At 43.1% G+C, this 20,053-nt stretch overlaps 1 protein-coding gene across 2 annotated transcripts in view; it reads right to left on the reverse strand.

Moving 5' to 3' along the window:
* Positions 1-20,053, reverse strand: part of pax5 (paired box 5) — a 51,964-nt gene that overhangs the window by 12,878 nt on the left and 19,033 nt on the right. Inside the window, exons 3-7 of one of the 2 annotated variants that reach the window (XM_085777397.1) lie at positions 19,397-19,594; positions 18,653-18,714; positions 15,554-15,679; positions 9,850-10,034; positions 933-1,065 (exon numbers count right to left, since the gene is read on the reverse strand). In XM_085777397.1, coding sequence (XP_085633523.1) covers positions 933-1,065; positions 9,850-10,034; positions 15,554-15,679; positions 18,653-18,714; positions 19,397-19,594 — 704 coding nt within the window. The remainder of the gene's footprint in view (positions 1-932; positions 1,066-9,849; positions 10,035-15,553; positions 15,680-18,652; positions 18,715-19,396; positions 19,595-20,053) is intronic. The other variant, XM_085777405.1, reaches the window with a different exon arrangement.

Below are 20,053 nucleotides of genomic sequence, written 5' to 3' on the forward strand. Positions count from 1 at the left end.
CTCTCTCTCTCTCTCTGTTTCTCTCTCTTGCTCTCCCTCTCTGTCTCTGTCTGTCTCTCGGTGTGAGCAGGTAATATTCCTCGGTGGTTTCAGAGGGCAAAGAAAAAAAGGAAGCCCATTCCCAGATATCCCCAAATTCCCAGCTCTATGATTCCCCTCATTACAGATGGGAACGTCGAAGCCTTGTCCAAGTGCTCCCTGGTCTACTCTTAATTAACCGCTGCCTCTCCCAGCGCCCCTAAATGGAGACAGAGAAAGAGACGAGGCTCTCACTTTTCCTCTAAGCTTCAACCTTTCTTTTGCTCCTTTCCTCCAGGCTTCTCTCCTCTCCTGAGATCTAAAGCACTGAGCACTTTAAGCAGGTTAAATCAATTGGGCTTGATTGTAAATTCAGTGAAAATGCAATGTACTGAATTTATCCTATGAAATTATTGCTAAGTGATTGTGAATTATGAAATGACGGCAGAGGCAGAGCTATCAAATAATGTCTCCATCATTGCTTCCAACGTGGGAAATTAGAGCTTTCACCTTTAATTGTCTCTAATTCGTTCCTCTTCTTATCATTCACCTTTTTCACATGACCATCGAGGAGGACATCTCCCAACATCTGACCGTTCGTCCCCTTATGATTGGTTTTTACAGGAAATGACTAAAATGATGAAAGTTTGAGTGCTGCTGTATAAAAGTGGAACAAAGACTGGTTTCTCACCATCAATAAAATGTGATCGCACTAGGCATTAAAACTGATGTCACTGACCAGGCATCCAAAATTAAAAAAAAAAAAAAAGGGCTGAAAAATACATATTTGAAATAGCTGCCACATCTACATCAGATTGTCTGATGAAGATATGATGTTATACTAAAACAATTTTTTTTGTTCTGTTAAACACCTTTGTTTCTTGTTGGTATTATTCAAAATGAGTCTTTCTTACCTGGAACTAGTGAATAGGACTGTGGACCGGAAACACTGGCTCCTAGCTCTGCCCCTGTACCAGGATTGGCCAAACTGTTCTTCATCTCGTCCAGTCCGCCTGCTAGCGAGGCCATGGCCGAATAATCTGACGTCTGGGCAGAAGGAGGAAGTGGAGAAAGAAGTTCGGTGAGTTCCAACGACAAAGCAAATCATGAAATCTTCTGATATAACATGAATATATAGAGCAGTTCTGGATGTTGCTTACAGATGTGATCAATCTGTCTGATATATACTGCTACATTTCTGACATGCTTCCTCATAGCAGAGAGCAAAGAAGCTTTAGTGTGAACAAGCACGCACACACACACACACACACACACACACACACACACACACATAGAGAGGCACCTACAGCTGAGAGTTTATTGATCTGTTTACAAAGACAGGGATTTACTGTACAACCAAGTCCAACAGTCTATAACCACAAGATCAGCTTCCTCTTTCTCTTCATCTCTTCCCCTCACACACACACACACACACACACACACACACACACACACACACACACACACACACACACACACACACACACACACACACACACACACACACACACACACACACACACACACACACACACACACACACACACACACACACACACACACACGCACACACACACGCACACACACACGCACACACACACACGCACACACACACACACACACACACACACACACACACACACACACACACACACACACACACACACACACACACACACAGCACAGTGACCATGGCTAACACAAAGCCTCTTCTCTCCCCAGATACCAACAACAATAAGAGCTGTGATCATCTCAGCACTTGTACACATAGACACACACACACACACACACACACACACACACACACACACACACAAACACACCGTTCTCGCTCTGCAGAAGTTTAAAACCATAGTGAGAGGGCTAAAGTGACAAAGCAATGTCTGGTTGTGGGTTTTTTTTTCAGTCATTTTCAGTCAAACTCTGTTGTGAAGCTTAAAGAAAAAAAAACATCACAATTATGGTTATGTTCTATTACAGATATTAGTTTTTCCTGTGTGACCTTGATTAAATTAATGGTAATTAATTAAGACGGATGCACTAGTTTTAAGTAATGGCCAAATTATTGTACAGTTGTACAGGTTACAGCAGATGATGGCAGCTTTGTTTTAAATTGTTTAATATGAGGATGCAATTTCTTATCCTGCTTTTTATTTTGCAAAAAAAAAAAAAAAAAAAATGCAAATATACAAATATACATTAGAAAATGCTAAATACTGTTCATATAAAATAATTTTCATGAACATGAACCCTGGACCAACCCCAATAATTCAGATAAATACTTGTTTACCTTCAGCGTGGGTTAACATGACAGACAGATGGATGGATGGAAACCGTCCCCTCAACTGTGTGTGACCCCAGCAGCCATGACCTATCCATCCTCATCGCTCTGCCAGACACACACTCTGCGTGTGTGTGATGATTTAAAGTGATGGTATTGACTATGATCATCAACTATATATAGATTAAGTACCACAGATTCTCAGGGCCGTTGTGCTCATGATGGGCAAATGACCTGTCTGCTGTGTGTATGTGTGTGTCAGCTTTGTTAACTTAACTTTGTATTTGTTATTTGTTAGCGTTTGCATAATCTTGCGTTTAGAAAAAAAAAAAAGTGAAATTTTATCATCTCAATTTGTGGACAGATCTTATTATGAAGAGGCATTAGCAGCACAAAAGGCTCGGACTGACAGCTCCACAGTATACAACAATTTGAAAGCTTGGCACTCTCTCTCTCTCTCCGAGGCAGCATTATAAGAGCTTTATGCTGACCTGTCTCGGAAAATGCAGAACAGGGAGGGACGGAGTCGCAGCTAAACAGATGCTAATAGAAAAAAATTAAAAGAGAGACGCTCAAGCTACAAATGAAAATTGCAGACCACTTCATTCAAGCGGTTATGTTCATTTCAAAGATTCACAGCTTTAATGAGCTTTAAATCCAGACGCGATCACAGCTGAGGAGAAATCAGTGAGGGGAGAAAAGCTACTCGTGCAAAAACAAATCTACTGATGGTGGAGAATTGTTTGTGGGTGCACTTGACACCTATATGGGTTACACATATTTATCTGCATATAGCCTGTTTAGTTTAAACATGCACGCAACAGTCATTGATGATTTATTATTAACTGTAAGGTTTGATCCCCGGCTCCTTAATTGCGCTGGTGTTGGTTGTGTTGCAAGTGAAGGCAGAAAGATCTTTTTTAAAAATCACTTTAAACTGAATGTGAATGAATGCAGCTTACACACACAGTAGATACGGCTCATTTAATTATGTATAATTACTACCTGGTTACCTCAAACACTTTACATATCTGAGTAGCTGTCAGTCCAGGTCTTTTTATATGTTCCTCTCTTTCGCCTCTTTGTATCTGCGCTGAGTATATGTCAGACTTTTCTGTATTAATTGGTTCCAATTCCTTTTTCCTTTTTATCAGTGCTGACCTGCGTGTGTATGTGTGTGTGTACACACTAATGACAGCAATCAGAATTTCCTTTAGGTGATGAGGTGAGAGTTTTGCACTGACCCTTTTAATACCCCTGCATCTGTGTGTGTGTTTGTGTGTGTGAAGGCATAAATGTAGGCGTGTGTTTGTGCTCACTGACCTCTTAAACACCTCTGTGCTCGTCAACACACAACACAACCACTGGACTGTGACCTGCCAAATAAGAGCTTACACCCTGTATACTACACACACATCTCTCTCTCTCTCTTTCTCTCTCTCACAGACACATTTCTAAGCCCTCTTTTCTCTCTTAATGTGCCCCCCCCCCTTCCTCCTCCCCCTCACACATCACACCTGTAGTTTTTTTTTTTTTTCCACCGAATCATACACATTACCCCTACACCCCCTCCTCCCTCTCTTGGCCGCTCTCTGTCTTATTATAATGGTGTCTAATGTGTCCATGTATCCATGTAGATGGGGGCCAGGCAGCGGCGGCAGCAGCAGCAGAGAAGACGGGGTCTGCCGTGGTAATTGGCCATGATGAAGTTTGGCCAGTGGGGTGACAGGCCCGCTAAGGAAGATGGATCATTCTCATTCGCCCCCGTAAATGTTGTCAATTCCACCGCTCATACAGCGCCATCAGCCCTCATCAAAGAGGAGGGACGCAGCTGCCGGGACGTGGAGGGGTAGGGGGGGTTTTTCGGGGGTGGCGGCTGTAGAGGTGTGTGTGTGTGTGTGGGGGGGGGTTGTTGGGCACAAAAAAAGGTGTCAGGGGGAAGTTGGACCTGGGGCAGGAAGTCATAGCCAAAAAAGAAAGAAGAAAAGATGGGAGGCACATAAATAGGTAGGACAGACATGACTGAGAGAAGCAGCTGGAATAAGACATGAGTGAAGATGAGAGCTGCTGCCTCCTTTGTGAAACTATGAAAAGATGCTGAAGTACAATACAGTCCCCTCATTCATTTCACTGAACCCACTGTGTAAATGCATTGGGGTCACAATGCAGAGGCTCAGACAAAAAAAATTGCTTGTCCTGCAAAAATACAGTGACACAGTGAAATGTCACACTCCAAAGCACTGGACTGGCTGATCAATCACAATGCTGGTAGATTACTTTGTAAAAATAAATGCAGCAATTTGACTGTTTCAAATACGACTTCCTGGACTATATTTCATCCTGTGATTGGCCACTTTTTATGTGATGTATCTTTTGTTTGTGGAACACAATGATCTGAACACAGATGTTTGAGTTAAGAACATCTGGCTATAAATATATTTACCAAAGTCTATATAAACTCTGTAGGGAGGCAAAAACTGCATGAGCTGAGTAATTTTGTGTCACTGAAAAATATAATTTCTCCGTAAAACCATACATTAGGTTGAAACATATTTTTATGTGTACAGTAATGTAATGTATTTTCCCCATCCAAATAAATAAATGAATACAATTAATACAAACGTATTTGAATTCAACCTGATTCCTGACAATTTCACTTTCAGCCAACAAGCTACATGCTAATAATGGAGATTCTTCTCTTACAGTAGCTTTACCTTAGTTTGCTCACACCACCCACACACACATCCACACATCCATACACACACACACACACACACACACACACACACAGAAAGAGAGAGCTTGGTCTACTGACTCAGATCTGGGAAGGTAATGGTTTGGTCCAAATCTCACATCAATAACAGATGAGCCCTAATCGGCCCTCTGACACACACACACACACACACACACACACACACACGTGCGCGCACACACGCACATGTGCACAAACACAGACGCACACACAGGCCATGTTGGATTGCTCCATTTGCATAATAGTATTTCCCTTTTTCTCCATTCCCCAAATAGCTCCCGATTTCTCCATCTCCCACTCTCTCCATCTCTCCACATTGTCTTGTGTACTCCTGATGGAAAAAGGCTCGGCTATAAACAAATACAATTCCCTCGGAGGCCCACAAACTGAGACAGGGATTGGGAGGAAGGAATTCATCTGCGCTCAAACTGAGCGTGGCCGCAGTGGGGAGGATATTCATTTCCAGATGAACCAGACCTCAACTCTGTGGAGAGCCAGTAAAAAGTTCATGAATTTTGAATGAGAAATTGGCTAACAGTTCTAATTTATGAATGATTTATTGATTCAAAAATTTTAATTAAATATCATTGTGTTGGTGGTTAATGCCTGATTTGTGGTCCCAGAGTAGTGGTTACATACTGCAGACAAAGAATCGACAGGATGAGGGTAATTTTGGAATAGTTTAGGGATTATTATTATTATTATTATATTATTATTATTATATATTTTTATTTTCCTCAACAAATCTCATGATAAAAAAAACAAAACCAACATTGAACTGATTCTACTCTCAAGGTCAAGCAGTAATGCAAATAGTTTGTCTGTCTGAACACACATTGATGTAACTTGTTCTTAGAAACTGATAATTGTCCACAATGTTGCACTGCAGGGTGATGATCTGCCATGAACATGGGTGTTGTATTTTATTTTAAGTGAACACTGCATCACTACACCGCCCTAATACTGTAAACACTTAGCACAAAATGTTGAAGGCTAAAAATTGTCCACAGCCAGTCTGTACAGTATGTACTGGGTGCTTATATTAAAACTACACTGTTGTTAGCAGACTCTGTTTATATTTGTCCAAAATAAAAATAAAAATAAAAAACAAACATCATATCTGTAGCTGATTTTTCATCTGACATATTCAGTGGGAACGAATGGACTGTTTCATTTCTAAAGTCATTTTGTCAACAATAAGAAAATTGCCTTCTTTCTTTGAATAGTGTTTTCATCGTCTGGTTGATGACACAGACAGAAGTGAAGGGTGGAACAATCTGTTTATAGGGCAGTTATTACGGGTGCTGGTGTGCATTATAGGCCTGTCACCCCCGTCTGACCAGTTTAACCATCTCCATCCTACAGAGGGGATCACCTTTGACCTCTCCTCTTCTCTCAAAGGAGAGAATGACGTTCTCTTTTTCCTTATTTCTATGTCACTGTGAAGCCATGCTGGGTTGGTACTGGGGTGGGCATTTGGACCCGGGGCAGAGTGGATGGGTGGGGGCTCCATCAGCCCCGCTGATTTATCACCTGGGTAATAGGAAGTGATTGAAGGGAAATTCAAATGAACTCTCTCTGACAGGCACACATGCAGACACACATATGAGCACGCACATACAAATTAATAGTGGAGCTTAATAGACTAGAGGGAGAAGGGGGACAAGAGCTGGAGAGGGAGATGAGATAAAAGGATGGCTTGTTAGGGATGAAAGATAAAGAGAAGGTCTGAGACAAACAGGATAGAAGAGTAACTACTGGTGACAGATAAAATAAGATTTTCTTGTGAGGAATGTGAGCAATTTTATTCTTTATCTCCTTAAGTAAAATGAAGGAAGAAGAAATAATGAGTGAGGCTCGTGTTTCAGTGCAAGAAAGCTGAAAGATAATGAGGGGCTTGAAATAACTGCTGAAATTACAGTATATTAGTATGGCATTATCATATGGTGTTGGCACCTGAAATTGAACCACTTGCACCTTTATTCACTCTTACTTGGTTACTCTCTCTGCCTTTTTTCTTTCTGTCACAAACACACACACACACACACACACACCCATCCACTGCAATAGCAGCTAGAAAGAGCAAGAGCAGGGCCAAGTCTATTGGGCATCTTTTAGTAATGTCAGTCAAAACACACCGTGACCCTCCTTGACCAAAATGCCACCAATACCTCCTCAGACACATACACACACAAATGCACACACACACACACACACACACACACACACACACACACACACACACACACACAAACACACACGCTCACCGACCTCGGGCAGCCTTCATACCAAAGAGGAAGAGCTGTAGCTGTCAGTGTGTCAGTGTTAAGGGTATGACTGTCAATCATTCCCTCTGGGAAATGCAGGCCAGGAAAAAGGGGGGCGGTGGTTGATTAGACAGGATGAGAGAAAGGAGCAGAGGTAAAGGGAGAGATCGTGATGTGAGTGTGTGTGTGTGTGTGTGTGTGTAAGAGAGAGAGAGAGTGTGTGCTTGCATCTCTTTGTAATGCAGTTCCTAAAGCCAGTTTGACCCCAGTGTGACCCAGAGTTTAAAGCCCCCCATCTCCGAACCCAGCCCCAGTGGCTTGACCGGGCTCAGAGAGGACACTGACCTATGAATCATGGGTATTATAGTCTCAGGTCGTAGTCTATAGAGCGACTACAGCCAATCCCTGTCGACCTCTTGCCCTGCGCCACTCCACTCTCCATGTCGGTCAGAGGGAAGTGAATGGACTAAAAAGCCAAACTCTGCCCTATAGGTCTAAGGCTGTAGCCTATCTGTGCTTCCATTTACTGCTGCCCCACCATCTAGTGGTTGTCCTCTTGCCCTTGACATTGACTGGATAAATAGACCCAAAGTAGGGATATCTTAAAAGGTTGTGGAAACAGAAGTGTCGTTTTGAGATGCTGGCAAAACATTTACTTAATATTGACTGGACGGCTCCAGATAAGAAGACATTCGAGAAAAGGAAGAGAGAATACAAATGCTCTCTTGTTGTTGTGTTGTTATGCACTGTGCTACTTGCTCCTTTCAATTCCACTCAGATTTATATTAACTTACTGCTGGGAAAGGGCGGGAGGTCAATTTAGATGCAACATTAAGACACACAGGCACGCCGTTTCTCGCGCTTGTTTTCTCACCCCCCCCCCCCCCCCCCCCACACACACACACACACACACACGCACACACACACATATTCAAACCGCACACACATATGCAGCACATTCCCAAGATGCATCAGCATGTGGACAGCTCCATCGGTGCCCCCTGAGCAGCAGGAAGTGAGGTCATAATAGGAGCCGGGTCAATATGCTCATTAACCCCTGCAGTGCGTCTAGATTATAGGAACATCAATAGGCCAGGCCTGACTGGGCCTCCGTTGCAGCTAATACACTGTCTATCAGTGCACAGAAACACCCAGCAGCCAGTCAGGCTACCAGAGAGAAAACGACTTGATGCTGACGTTCTCACATCGCTCGGTGAACAACGGACACAGGAGAGGTAAAAACCACATCTGTATCTTTCGTTAAATCGTAATTTTGTTTTCCATTATGACTATTTTCATCATGATTGGCGTGGCATGGCAAGGCATAGCAGGCAGGACAGGCTTTAAGCTCAAAGCAGAGACAAGCATCAAGCACGCTAATGTTAGCTTGAAAACATGGCAAAACGTTTGCCACTTCCTAGTGGGTCTGTGTGAGTAGTTTTAATGACGCTACTACAACTAGATCAGACGATTAATAATGTTAGTTAACTGATGAATGTTTAGCCCAGTGTGATCTGTGGCCACCATTGCCCTGTGTAATACATAAAATGTATAAATTATTTGTTTATGTATTTATCTATGGAAATTCATACTATAATTGGTAACTTTTATCAACTAGTGGTGCCAAACAATTGTCATTGTGATGACTGCCATTCACTTTGTGGTGCCACAAAAACTGGAGTCTTGTAGCTGGAGAATAATAAAGAATAAGCCTGGCGACGGTGTATCTTTTTAACTGTCAACAAAACCCATGAAAAGATGTTTGTCAGAGCCTTTTAGTTTATATCTTGAGTATCAGCTACTCAGCCCCATCATGAGGATGTAAAGCTTCAAAATGTATCACAAATATAGACTCGGTTATATAAACTCAGTTTTATCTATCAAAGGGCTCAAAACAGTTTGATACTGTAGTTTACAGTCACTCCTAAGAGAAGAGTGCATTTTCTGGGTGCTACTTTCAGCAGTTGTTTAATAGACAGCAGGACAATTTCCCAGTGAAATTGTGTGGCTCATTGATGTGTTTTTATTTATTTGGTCATTTGGTCTAAAGCAGAGAGGGATGAGCTATTTCAAGCTTTGGCTGCACAGGCAGCACTTGTTACCAGAATCGGGTTCCTGTTTGATTTAGGTCTTTTTATGGGATTTGTTCACAATGAAAAAAAAAATTCACACAGGCTTCTACAGCAGTGAGAAGAGCTAGTAAACTCTTACGAATCATAACATCACTATGAAGATTTAGCTCATCTGGCTACACAGAGTGTTTATGAAACTGTCTGAGCTCAGCATAAGGCAACATGGCAGGGCCAGCACAACTGGATATGCTTGCACGGTTAAAAGCGTCCCCACTCGTGGTGCTGTCTGGTGGCCAGTGAGTGGCCTAGGTGTTAGTTTATGGTAGCCACCTCTATGTCTCCGCCTCTCTAAATTTCTCATGCACAGTTTTCTCCTGCATCAGCCCTAAGGTCCTTTCACCCTGAACCTACTCCCAAACTTAGCCTCAGCCCAAAGCCTGCACGATGCCCCGCCCTTACCTTGCCAGAGTCAGGGCTCACATAGAGGTCAGAGCTGGATTGGATTGGACAGGATGGCTGTCTGTCAAACAGGCGGTCCAATACCTCGATCTGCTGCGGCGAGAACAGCTCCCCTCTCATCTGCTTCCTGAGGAAGTCCCGCCCACTGTGGCCATGCCCGTTAGCCAGCGGTGACTCCTGCAAACCTACACAGAAAAAACACAGGAGGAAGGAGTGGGGTTAGAGGGGCTGTAAACGGAAGATGTTTGACGATTGAATAAGAGGTTTTAGGGGGTGTTTGCTAGTCTGGAGTGCATGGCAGAGGGAGACACTGATAAAGGAATGAAGGCAGGAGTAAAGACATGCATTGATAAAATAAATCAGTGAGGCAGATGTGGAGAGAGAAGTTAGAGTGAAGAATAGACTCAGATGAACTCCAGTGAGCTCATTTAGGACCAAGTGACTTCATAGATTGTGGAGACTCAGAGAAAATGCTATACAAATGCAATCCATTACCAAGCATACGCTGTCGCTCCTTCTTGATCTCTCAAAAGTACACTCCCGCCTCTCATATATGCGCGCTTCTCCGTCTCTCTTGTCGTATCACCCATACACACACAGACACACAAATATATATTGCTGTGGTATCAGTATTAGACTGTGAGCTCTCGTATCCTGCAGTTATTGCAAGGCTGAGGGACTGAACGAGACAATTATAAGAACTCTGAAGAGTCGCGGCCCACAAATGATTAGAAAAGAGAGAACGAGAGAAAAAGATAAAGAGAAAAAGGGGATGAGGGTGAAAATCCCCCACTATACAGCCAATTCATCGCTCCAAACTGCTCCTGAGAGCCTATTTTAGTCCTGGGGGTCACTGTGCGTTTGGTGTGTGTGCATGTGTGTGTGTGTGTATGTGTGCGAGTGTGTGTCCGGTGGCCTGCGTAGTGATATGACAGACAGGTGGAGAGGGGGGAAGGGGCTTCAAATATATATATATATATTTTTCCATTTGGACTGCGAATACAGATCCATTTGTGCCAGACTGTGCACCAAGAAAAAAACAAAAGAAAGAAATGAAAATAAGAAAGAAAGAAAGAAATATCCCTACATTTTTTATTATCAATCCCCATATAGTCCCTGACTTTAAAAGACAACTTTACCAAATAGCCTAACACTTCTAGATAATTATCGGACTGCTGCCGGTGATTGACAGTTTTAAGTAGGAAGTATCTTCTTAGTTGCAAAGTGGCGCTTGCATTACCCACAATGCAATGTGATAGCCGGCAGTTGGCCACAGATGCAAGTGTTTTATGTTAAGAGCTGCTAATGTACCACATACTACAACTGACCTGTCATTCCATAGCTACTGACGGTGTTCAAGGCGATGTCTGTGTCAGATAAAATTACTTAACTTTCTGAAATGATGAATGTACGTCTGGCACATTTCATTTCAAAGACCTCGAGTAAACCTCAAATCACGAGACCGTATCCAGCTTCAAAAGCGAAAAGAAAAACCCTTCAGACTCACTCACAGTGCTGCGTCCCTCACAACACCTCGCCATACCTTCTCAGTACACAAAACCTCTTTCACCCACTCTCTTACAAACACACTGCTTGATCATAATCTCAGTTATCTTCAACAGTCTCTCTCTCACACACACACACACACACAGATGCTGGGAGCAGTGTGTGAGTGTATGGTCCAGGTCTCTGGTGACAGACCAATCAGGGGGGAGATAAAGCCAGTATGATGCTTTAGCCTGGTAACCCACGGCGACCCATTTAATCCCACCGGCCAGTCCCCATGATGGAATTCAATTGATCAATCATGTAGCTCTGATGGCACCATTTCAGCCAGCTTATTGCTTTCTGCTTTCTCTCTGTCGCACACACAGATGCACACACACACACAGACACACACACACACACACACACACACACCCTGAAAGACTGACCAAATCTGACAGAGTACCCATGAAGCACCAGAGAGCGAAAGGGAAGACAGAAACTACTGTGATCGAACAGTAAGAACAAAGCTTTTACCTATGATAATCAATATTGTCCATTCGTCTGTATGAACGTGTAGTGTGTGTGTGTGTGTGTGTGTGTGTGTGTGTGTGTGTGTGTGCTCGTACTTCGTGGGTCTTGGTGTGAATGTGAATGTGGATGTGGGTGTGGGTGGGTGGGTAGGTTGATATCCGGCTGGTCTCATTGTATCAATGGATGGGTAAAGAAACTCATTGCCGTGACGGGTTAAATCCTATTCACTGTCGGATACACACATACACACGCACACACACACACGCGCACACACACACACACACACACACTCACGCATATACGCACACACACTAGCAGCTGCCTCTATCTCTGTGAGTCAGTCTCAGAAGGGAAGCGCTTCTCTTCCCTCTTTTTCAGAGCAGAACAAAACAAACAATGAGCCCTTATTGTTCTCTCCTCTCTGCCTTTTTCCTCTCTCTCTTCCGCCTTCTCCATCTCACTTTTGCTAACTCTCTCTCTCTCTCTCTCTCTCTCTCTCTCTCTCCCAATCGCAGTCTCCCTCTGACTCGGCCTGCCATTTTTCAAATACCCAAGAACAGTTGAATTTTTAAATCCAAATACGTCTGAGAGTTCAATGGGTTGTCACGTATTTGTTAGTCTCAATGCATGTTGTGTGTGTATGTGTGTGTAGAACACCAATGTGCATCATTTTGCACTTGACATGGATTATCATACTGATAGGACAAAGCTTACAAGTCTGACCTCACAGTCACAACCTGTGCACGCATGTTTTGTGTGTGTGTGTGTGTGTGTGTGTGTGTGTGTGTGTGTGTGTGTGTGTGTGTCCCATCTAGACTTCAGAGATCAAAGTTTTCAGGGGCAGGAGGCGCTGAGAGGAACTCCCCTCCCTCCTCTCCTCCGTCTCTTCCTCACTCCCAGCATCTTTTATCTGGTAAGCTGCTGCATGTCACAGTGAATGCACAAGGGGGTGAGAGGTCAACTTGGCATTCTGGGTAAATGCCATTGACACCATTTTTTCTTCGTGTGAAAGCAGGTTTTGAACAACTGCTATATATGATTTTCCTTCAAACGTACTGATAACACTTTTCACGAATCATTCCCTTCAATAACTGGCACCACCTGTTCTGCCCTCCATATCCATGTCACACACATGCACATGTACACGCACATGTACGCGCACATGCACACGCACACTCGGCTTCTGTGTGTAAGAGAATAGGCTAAGATACAATAGTCCCCTTTTGGCCCCACAAGTCAAGTTCTTCCATTCACTACCATTCATCTACATTCTGTCCCCGGTCAAACCCCCACTTCCCTTCTCTTTTGCAGGGGGCACAGGTCACCACAGGGCTTTACCCCCACACACTCCTGCTGCTGATATACACACAAACACACACATGCTGCTGATCCTGCCTCTCTGTGTTCCCATCACTGACACAGCTGCCATTTCTATGTTTATAAATTACAGGGTAAATATAAAGCGTTTCCTACAGAATATGAAAGATGATGCGCTACGCTACGATATACGCTAGGCTACGATACGCTACGATACGCTGATATGAGACAATACTGTACCATACCATATCAGATCAGATCAGATGATATGAGAGATCAATAGGTACAATACGGTACAATAAATAAGAATACAAGCAACACCACTGTAGTTTGGCCAGAATTTCTTGTGGGAAAAGAAACCGTTGTTCACTTCTTTTTGACAGGCTTTTAATTCTTTGCTTCGTACATGAGAGGTCAAGGTGTGAGGCGAAAGACCTTGAGGTTCGCTGTGTGACTGTCTCATTACTGTATATGTAACACACTCAGCAGCACAGAGAGAAGTCAAGAGACGGCATGCGTGATTGTTGGCCTCGCATGTGTGATGTCTTTCTCCCTCTGCGTGCGCACAATCGTCCACACTGTCAAGCATATGTGCGTGTGTGTGTGGGAGAGAGAGAAGCTTGCGTTGTTGTGTGTTTGTGTATGTGTTTGTCTGTCCATGTCAGTGCATGCTGTTCCCCCTGTCGCCCCTTGCTGTGTGTGTGTGTCATTATCCAGCGGGGGCTGCTCTAATGGAAGCTGTGATTAGCAATGCTGTTAATTAGACCACAGAGCCAACCGCGCAGACCTCTGCCACAGAAACACTGCAGATAAAACACACAAGCGAAAACGTGACGGCGAGCGACACCATGCTCAAATGACGCTTTGTGGATGCTCCAGTGAAACGTGAAGTGATACAATGTTTCCGATGCGAATTGCCAAATGCAGAGTCCAGTCGTTGGATAAAAGACAAAACAGACCACACATGCAGCACACGGCGCAGCGCGTCGCGCACATAAAGAAACAAAGTGAAGTAATAATGATGCTAATTAGATTACAGAGCTTCTACTTTTACTGACCACAAAGCCTCTGCCACAGACAAAACAGAGAGGGATAGAGGGATACATTAATCGTACATGAGCCAAATTATTATTCTCAGTGAAATATTTTGCTTATATGAAACCCTACAGCAGTCCGGCTCGTCAGTGACCCAGCAGGTGTGATAGCAGCGCCCGGCAACAAGAACACCTTAATGAAACAGGGCCATAATTAAGCTATTAGATACACCTGTGCTTTTCATCCTACACAAACTCTGCTGTGAAAAGGACAACTGTAGGTCATTATTACGCAAGTCACTTGTCTCAGGTACGGAAGAAATTGTCTACAAAGTTTATTTCCATTGCTTTTTGTTGCAATTTTCTTTTCTTTTTTTGCATCATTTTGACCCTCTATCGAATTATCAGCACTTGCACCTTTTTTTTTTACAAATTGAAAATGTGTGTTAAGCACTTAATGTCTCACACAAAGTGTGTGTGCGTGTATGTGTGGTGGGTCTACAGCCTTCGTGCTCTGCTGATGGGTAAGTGGACCGTATCGGAGCAGATCAGAACACTCAAGGTACAACTGGGAATCACCCTGGAACCTGGTGGAATGTTTTGGAAATTCATCAGCGCTGGGAAAAGGACCCCATACTGTATCTGTGTGTGTGTGTGTGTGTGTGTGTGTGTGAGAAAGAGAGAGTGAGAAATAGCCCCTAGTGGCGCTTTGTCACCCGCCCCCCCTCGCTCCGACATCTGGTCCTGTCTCATTTACCGTAGGAGACTGTCTGTGTGATGGCTTTTTAATGCCACTGACACTGCCACATACACACTCACACACTCTCATCCTGTACACATGTATACACAACCACATACACAAACATACATATATATATATATATACAGTTCTTGTGAGAACCCCCTTATGTGCACACACATGTACATGCTCACCCCCATTAACATTCGTACAACATTGATCCAGTATGACAGCGTATATGATCAATAGTGCATGCATAAAACTAACTTCTCAGGGTGCTCTCCTGTGAAGTGCTGTTTGTTAACAGATAGGGGTTTCTGAATGAAGACGTTTGGTTTAGAACTGATATTGCATACGCTCTCACACACACACACACATCTGTCATTGATCCTCATGCTGAGTTCTCTCCATCTGGGCTTTGCCGAGGAGAGGGGTGGATGCTGAGGCTGTAAGTCATCATGTACAGTATGTTGTGTATTGATATGCACATATGAACTGCACACTGTATTTGGAAACACACAATTTACACTAAAAAATACATTCGCAAGGAAATACTAATGCAGTCACTCACACAAAAACTCATCCTTGTGCTCACCTTCGTCCCTCTTCCTCTTGCCCACATCAGCAGCTGAACTGATACCCAGAATACCACTGATGGAGTACGAGGAGCCGGCCGAGTCGCTGGTCACTGCTGAGACCTGTGTGGCCGCCACAGACGTAGCTGCAAGCACATCAAACGACAACAGACAGAGGTTCTCATTTTTTTTGTCACTGAAAGCTGCAAGGTTTTCTTCAGAGGCACTTTGAGAAATGAAATCAGAATCAGTCATAGAAATGCAAAAAGATTATGTAGGGGTTCTGATCTAAGTTTCTGCACCGACTCCTGAATGATCTCTGCTGCCAGGAAACATTACATCTGTTTCAACTGTCTCCATAAATCACGAAACCCTTTCACAAGTACATGTATATGAAGAACTATAAAAGTGAGAGCAACCATCTAAACGAGACTAGAGTGTCTCTGTTGCAAAAGCACCTTAATGTTGGACTCATGTATAATGTAATCACTTTTATTCCAACATTATGTGCTATCTGACAGCCCTAAATGCAATCTCTCAAAGCCCTGGTATAATGTTACAAAGACATCTCAACTGCCTGACACAGTGCCAGATACAGACTGCCCGATAGAGCTGCTACTGCTATGATCTTACTATTTGCCGACGCAAAATGAGTCGTGTATTATGTGTTTTTTTTTTGTATGTGAAATGAAGAGAAAAGAAAACCTCTATGTGTCCAAATCTATTTGTTAGCTACTTCCTATCAAGATCTGTTGGTCTGTTTCTTTTACTTCAAGAGCATCATTCTTGACTCTGTTACTTGTGACACCCTCACAACCAAAGGTACTGAAAACAAAACCTCACAGTAAAAGCTAAGAAATTTGAAATCCTATTCTATTTATTCTCGTCATAAACTCAACACAGATGCGCTTCAATCCTCTGAAACTTCACTATACAGACTAAATTGAAGCCAGAGAAAAAGCCACAAAGGACAGAAGTCTGTGTTTTGCTCCTCGTTGTCTCTTCCTCTAATCTTCCCCCTAGAGGAGACAAGTTCCTCGCTGGGCGACACAGCGACATACTTGTCACCGCTTCAGTGACACACAGACACACACACATCCCGCAACCTCCTGACACGCACGCACGCACACACACACACACACACACACCGAAACATACAGTCACTCACTCCTCCTTGGTCCCTTATCTGTGCCCCTGTGCGCGGACGTGGGGCTGAGTGACAGTATGGTATCCCAGGAGGGACAGAAAGGTGTGGAGACAGACATCCTAATCCTCTCTCCCAGCAGACCCCCAAACACAGAAAGACAAGACGGAAAAGGGGAAATAAAAAAAACAACGACAACAACAACAACAACAACAAACCAAAGGATCAAGGTCCCTTCCAGCCGTTACTGCTTTGCTAACGACAGGGAGAGTATAATGAATGCATATCCCTCCTTTTCCCCGTCACTTGATTTAGCACTTCAATTATCTGATTTTCCTTTCTCTTTCTTTTCAGTCTATTTTTTTTTTTTTTTTATCAGAACGTAACGCTTTTATTCTGCAAATCCAAATGTTCAATTTTCCGCCTGGGAGTGGGACCCATTTATCTGTGTAATCTGTAAGAGAGCGAGGGTGTGGGTGTGTGCGTGTGTATGTGCGCGCTTCTCGCTGGATCTAGGTGTGTGAGTATGTGTCTGCTAAATGTGTGTAAAAGGCAGGAGTCAGGGAGCAGTGTGTGTGAAATTAATTTAGATTAATAGACAATGTGCGATTATGAAGATATGAGAGACACCGAAACACAATCCACTGCAGGACAAAGTGAGGAGGAGAGGGAGGGGGGCGACAGAACGGTTCTAATATACAGGCTATTTGTACTCGCAGATATTCATCAAATAGGAAGTAGTAATGTGACAGTCATAGCTGTTATAGATATTATTGCCTCAGTCTGTAACATGATTATACATTACAAAATGAACATCCAAACATTGTTAGTCTGAATAAAGATGAAAGTTTTTTCATGTATAGTTCAATAAACACAATAATAATAATGATGCTCTTTTTGCAGGATTTTTTTTTTTTAAGATTGGGCATCAGTTATTATTGTTATTATTATTAATAATAATGTGTTCAGTGTCACTTTAGCATCAAGACTATTGATTTCAGGCACAATGAAGGCAAAAGCCACATATGCTATTGTTGCTTATGTACACAAACATCCTTGCAACTGACTCTATTATTAGCAAAAACAAAACATGGCTGATAAATCACACAAGAGCAAAAACTTTCTTGTGGTTTCCAATTTGTGATCACCTGGTTGAAGTACATTTATGATGATGACTGTCTCCGAATGACAGACCCAGTAAAAAAGCAGTAAAAAGTAATGGTATATACTGTATATAGATATTAGGTAATATGAGAATCTTATAGTAGTCGTGTAAATAAGCTTTGTGTTGTGGATATTATCCTGATATGGCTCCATGTTGTGATATCCATGACTGCACAACGGTCTCTCAGGAATTCAGTTTACTCACTAAAATGTTCTTTGCGATATAAGAATTATATTTAGGATTAAGTATATTGATGCTGCAAACTCCTGCAACAATCTTTATATTGACTACCGTTGATTTGAATAGAACATCTTCTTTTGGCTCCATCCCTGCACTTCATTATGTTGTAAGACACATCTGTACGTGCAACACTGTGTGAGGCTGTGGAAGGAAATCCCAATGAGTCTTTGAATGTGGTTTGATGCTTTTGTCAAATGCCAGTTCTCCACTGTCCATGCAACAATACGGGTGAAAGGTAAGATATTCATTAACTCCAGTTGTCACACACACCTGAGTTTACTGGTGACACTATTTTTTTTTTTTTTTTGTAAATCTAATGTCCTTTTTGAGCAGAAAATGGACCACACAAAAGTCCTATTAACAGGGTTTCATTTTGTGGTGCGTGAAATTTCACACCGTGTCCGACCGTGCGAGGCTTTTGCTGTAAGTAAAGGTCTTGGAATTTCAATAGGTCTCGTTTGAATCAAAAAACAGGACACAGGCTCCACTCCTGAGAGACTTGCACGAAAACGTCTCTTCTGTAAAATTTGCTTTGACAGTTTGAAACAGGATTTCATCGCAGCGACCTACCTAAATTGTGAGCCGACACTGAGCCCGTTTGGCCCGGCTGCTGAACCTTAGTCCGAATGATCCTGCAGGAGGAGAGAGGAGATATTAGAGTGAGTGTGTGTGTGTGTGTATGCGAGAGAGAGAGAGAGAGAGAGAGAGAGTGGAAGAAAGAGTGGATTCTGAGTGACAGAGAGAACATGACCATCGTGGGAGTGCAAAACTGTGTGCGTGTGTGTGTGTGAAGTGGCTGAGGCAGGCTGACATGGCAGAGGGGCCTCACACTTCCTGCTTGGCTGCTCATGCAAGCCTTTTTTTTTTTCCTCCTCTTCTTTTCCTTTCCTCCCCTCTTTCCTCTCCTCTTCTCTCCTTTCCTTCCTTTTCCCCTTTCTTTCCTTTCCTTTTGTGTCTATTTCTTTCCTTGCTCCCGCACACCTTCCTTCCCTTTTGTCTGCCTCTTTTGCTCACTCCTTCTCTCTCTTATTTCACTATCCCTCCCTCTCTCTCTGCCTCTATGCTCAGGGGAAAGGGTTGTCATTGTACCATCGTGTTGAACCACTGAGCTGCAGCCACTTCATACATATGGAGACTGGGGCCTCTTTGCTATTCTCTTTTCCACTCCCAGTCACACACACACACACACACACACACGCACGCACACACACATAAAACACAGTATTATATCCCTCCTGTGCTCTACCTCCACTCTGTACCTGTTGCTATAAGGTGATACTCCAACACATACACACATTACACAGACTCTAGTACCTGTTGATGGAGCTGACGCTGGGGACGCTGTCATTGTCGCACACTCTCTCAGCCAGGAGCCTGTCCCTGATCTCCCAGGCAAACATGGTGGGGTTTTGGCGTTTGTAATCGGCGATCTTGTCGACCACTTTGGGTGTAGCAACCTTTGGTTTGGATCCCCCGATTACCCCGGGGCGGATACTGCCCGTTTCATAGTACCTGTCGGTCGAAGCACAGCAGATTCTCGTGTTGGTCGTATGGAGCTGCAAGGTTAAACCTGTCCCATGGTGTGTTTTAAACAGGTCACAATGTTATCTTGAAATTTAAAATCTGACATTTAATCATTCTCAAATGAAATAAAAAAAAGCTCAGCAGGTTGATGTTTATACATTTATACATTCAAAACTGTGTGACCGAATCAGTTGATCTGACAATGATGCTCTTGTTAAAACAATATTTACTGATACAGTTGATTGTGCAAAAGCAATTAAACCCCACCTGAATAAGAATCTCAATAGGCTTGGATTACACGATTGATCAAACGACATGGTGTTGATATATACTTTTTCTATTGTCAACACTCCTCAATACTAACAATGCATTCATTTGTCTGTCAGTTTTTTCTGTAGCAAATCTATGATAACGGATCACAAAATAAATAGTCTCTAAAAGGTAGAA

Source organism: Trachurus japonicus, chromosome 1, assembly GCF_045865225.1.
Source record: "Trachurus japonicus isolate A0001 chromosome 1, Traja_1.0".
NCBI classification, from domain to species: domain Eukaryota; kingdom Metazoa; phylum Chordata; class Actinopteri; order Carangiformes; family Carangidae; genus Trachurus; species Trachurus japonicus.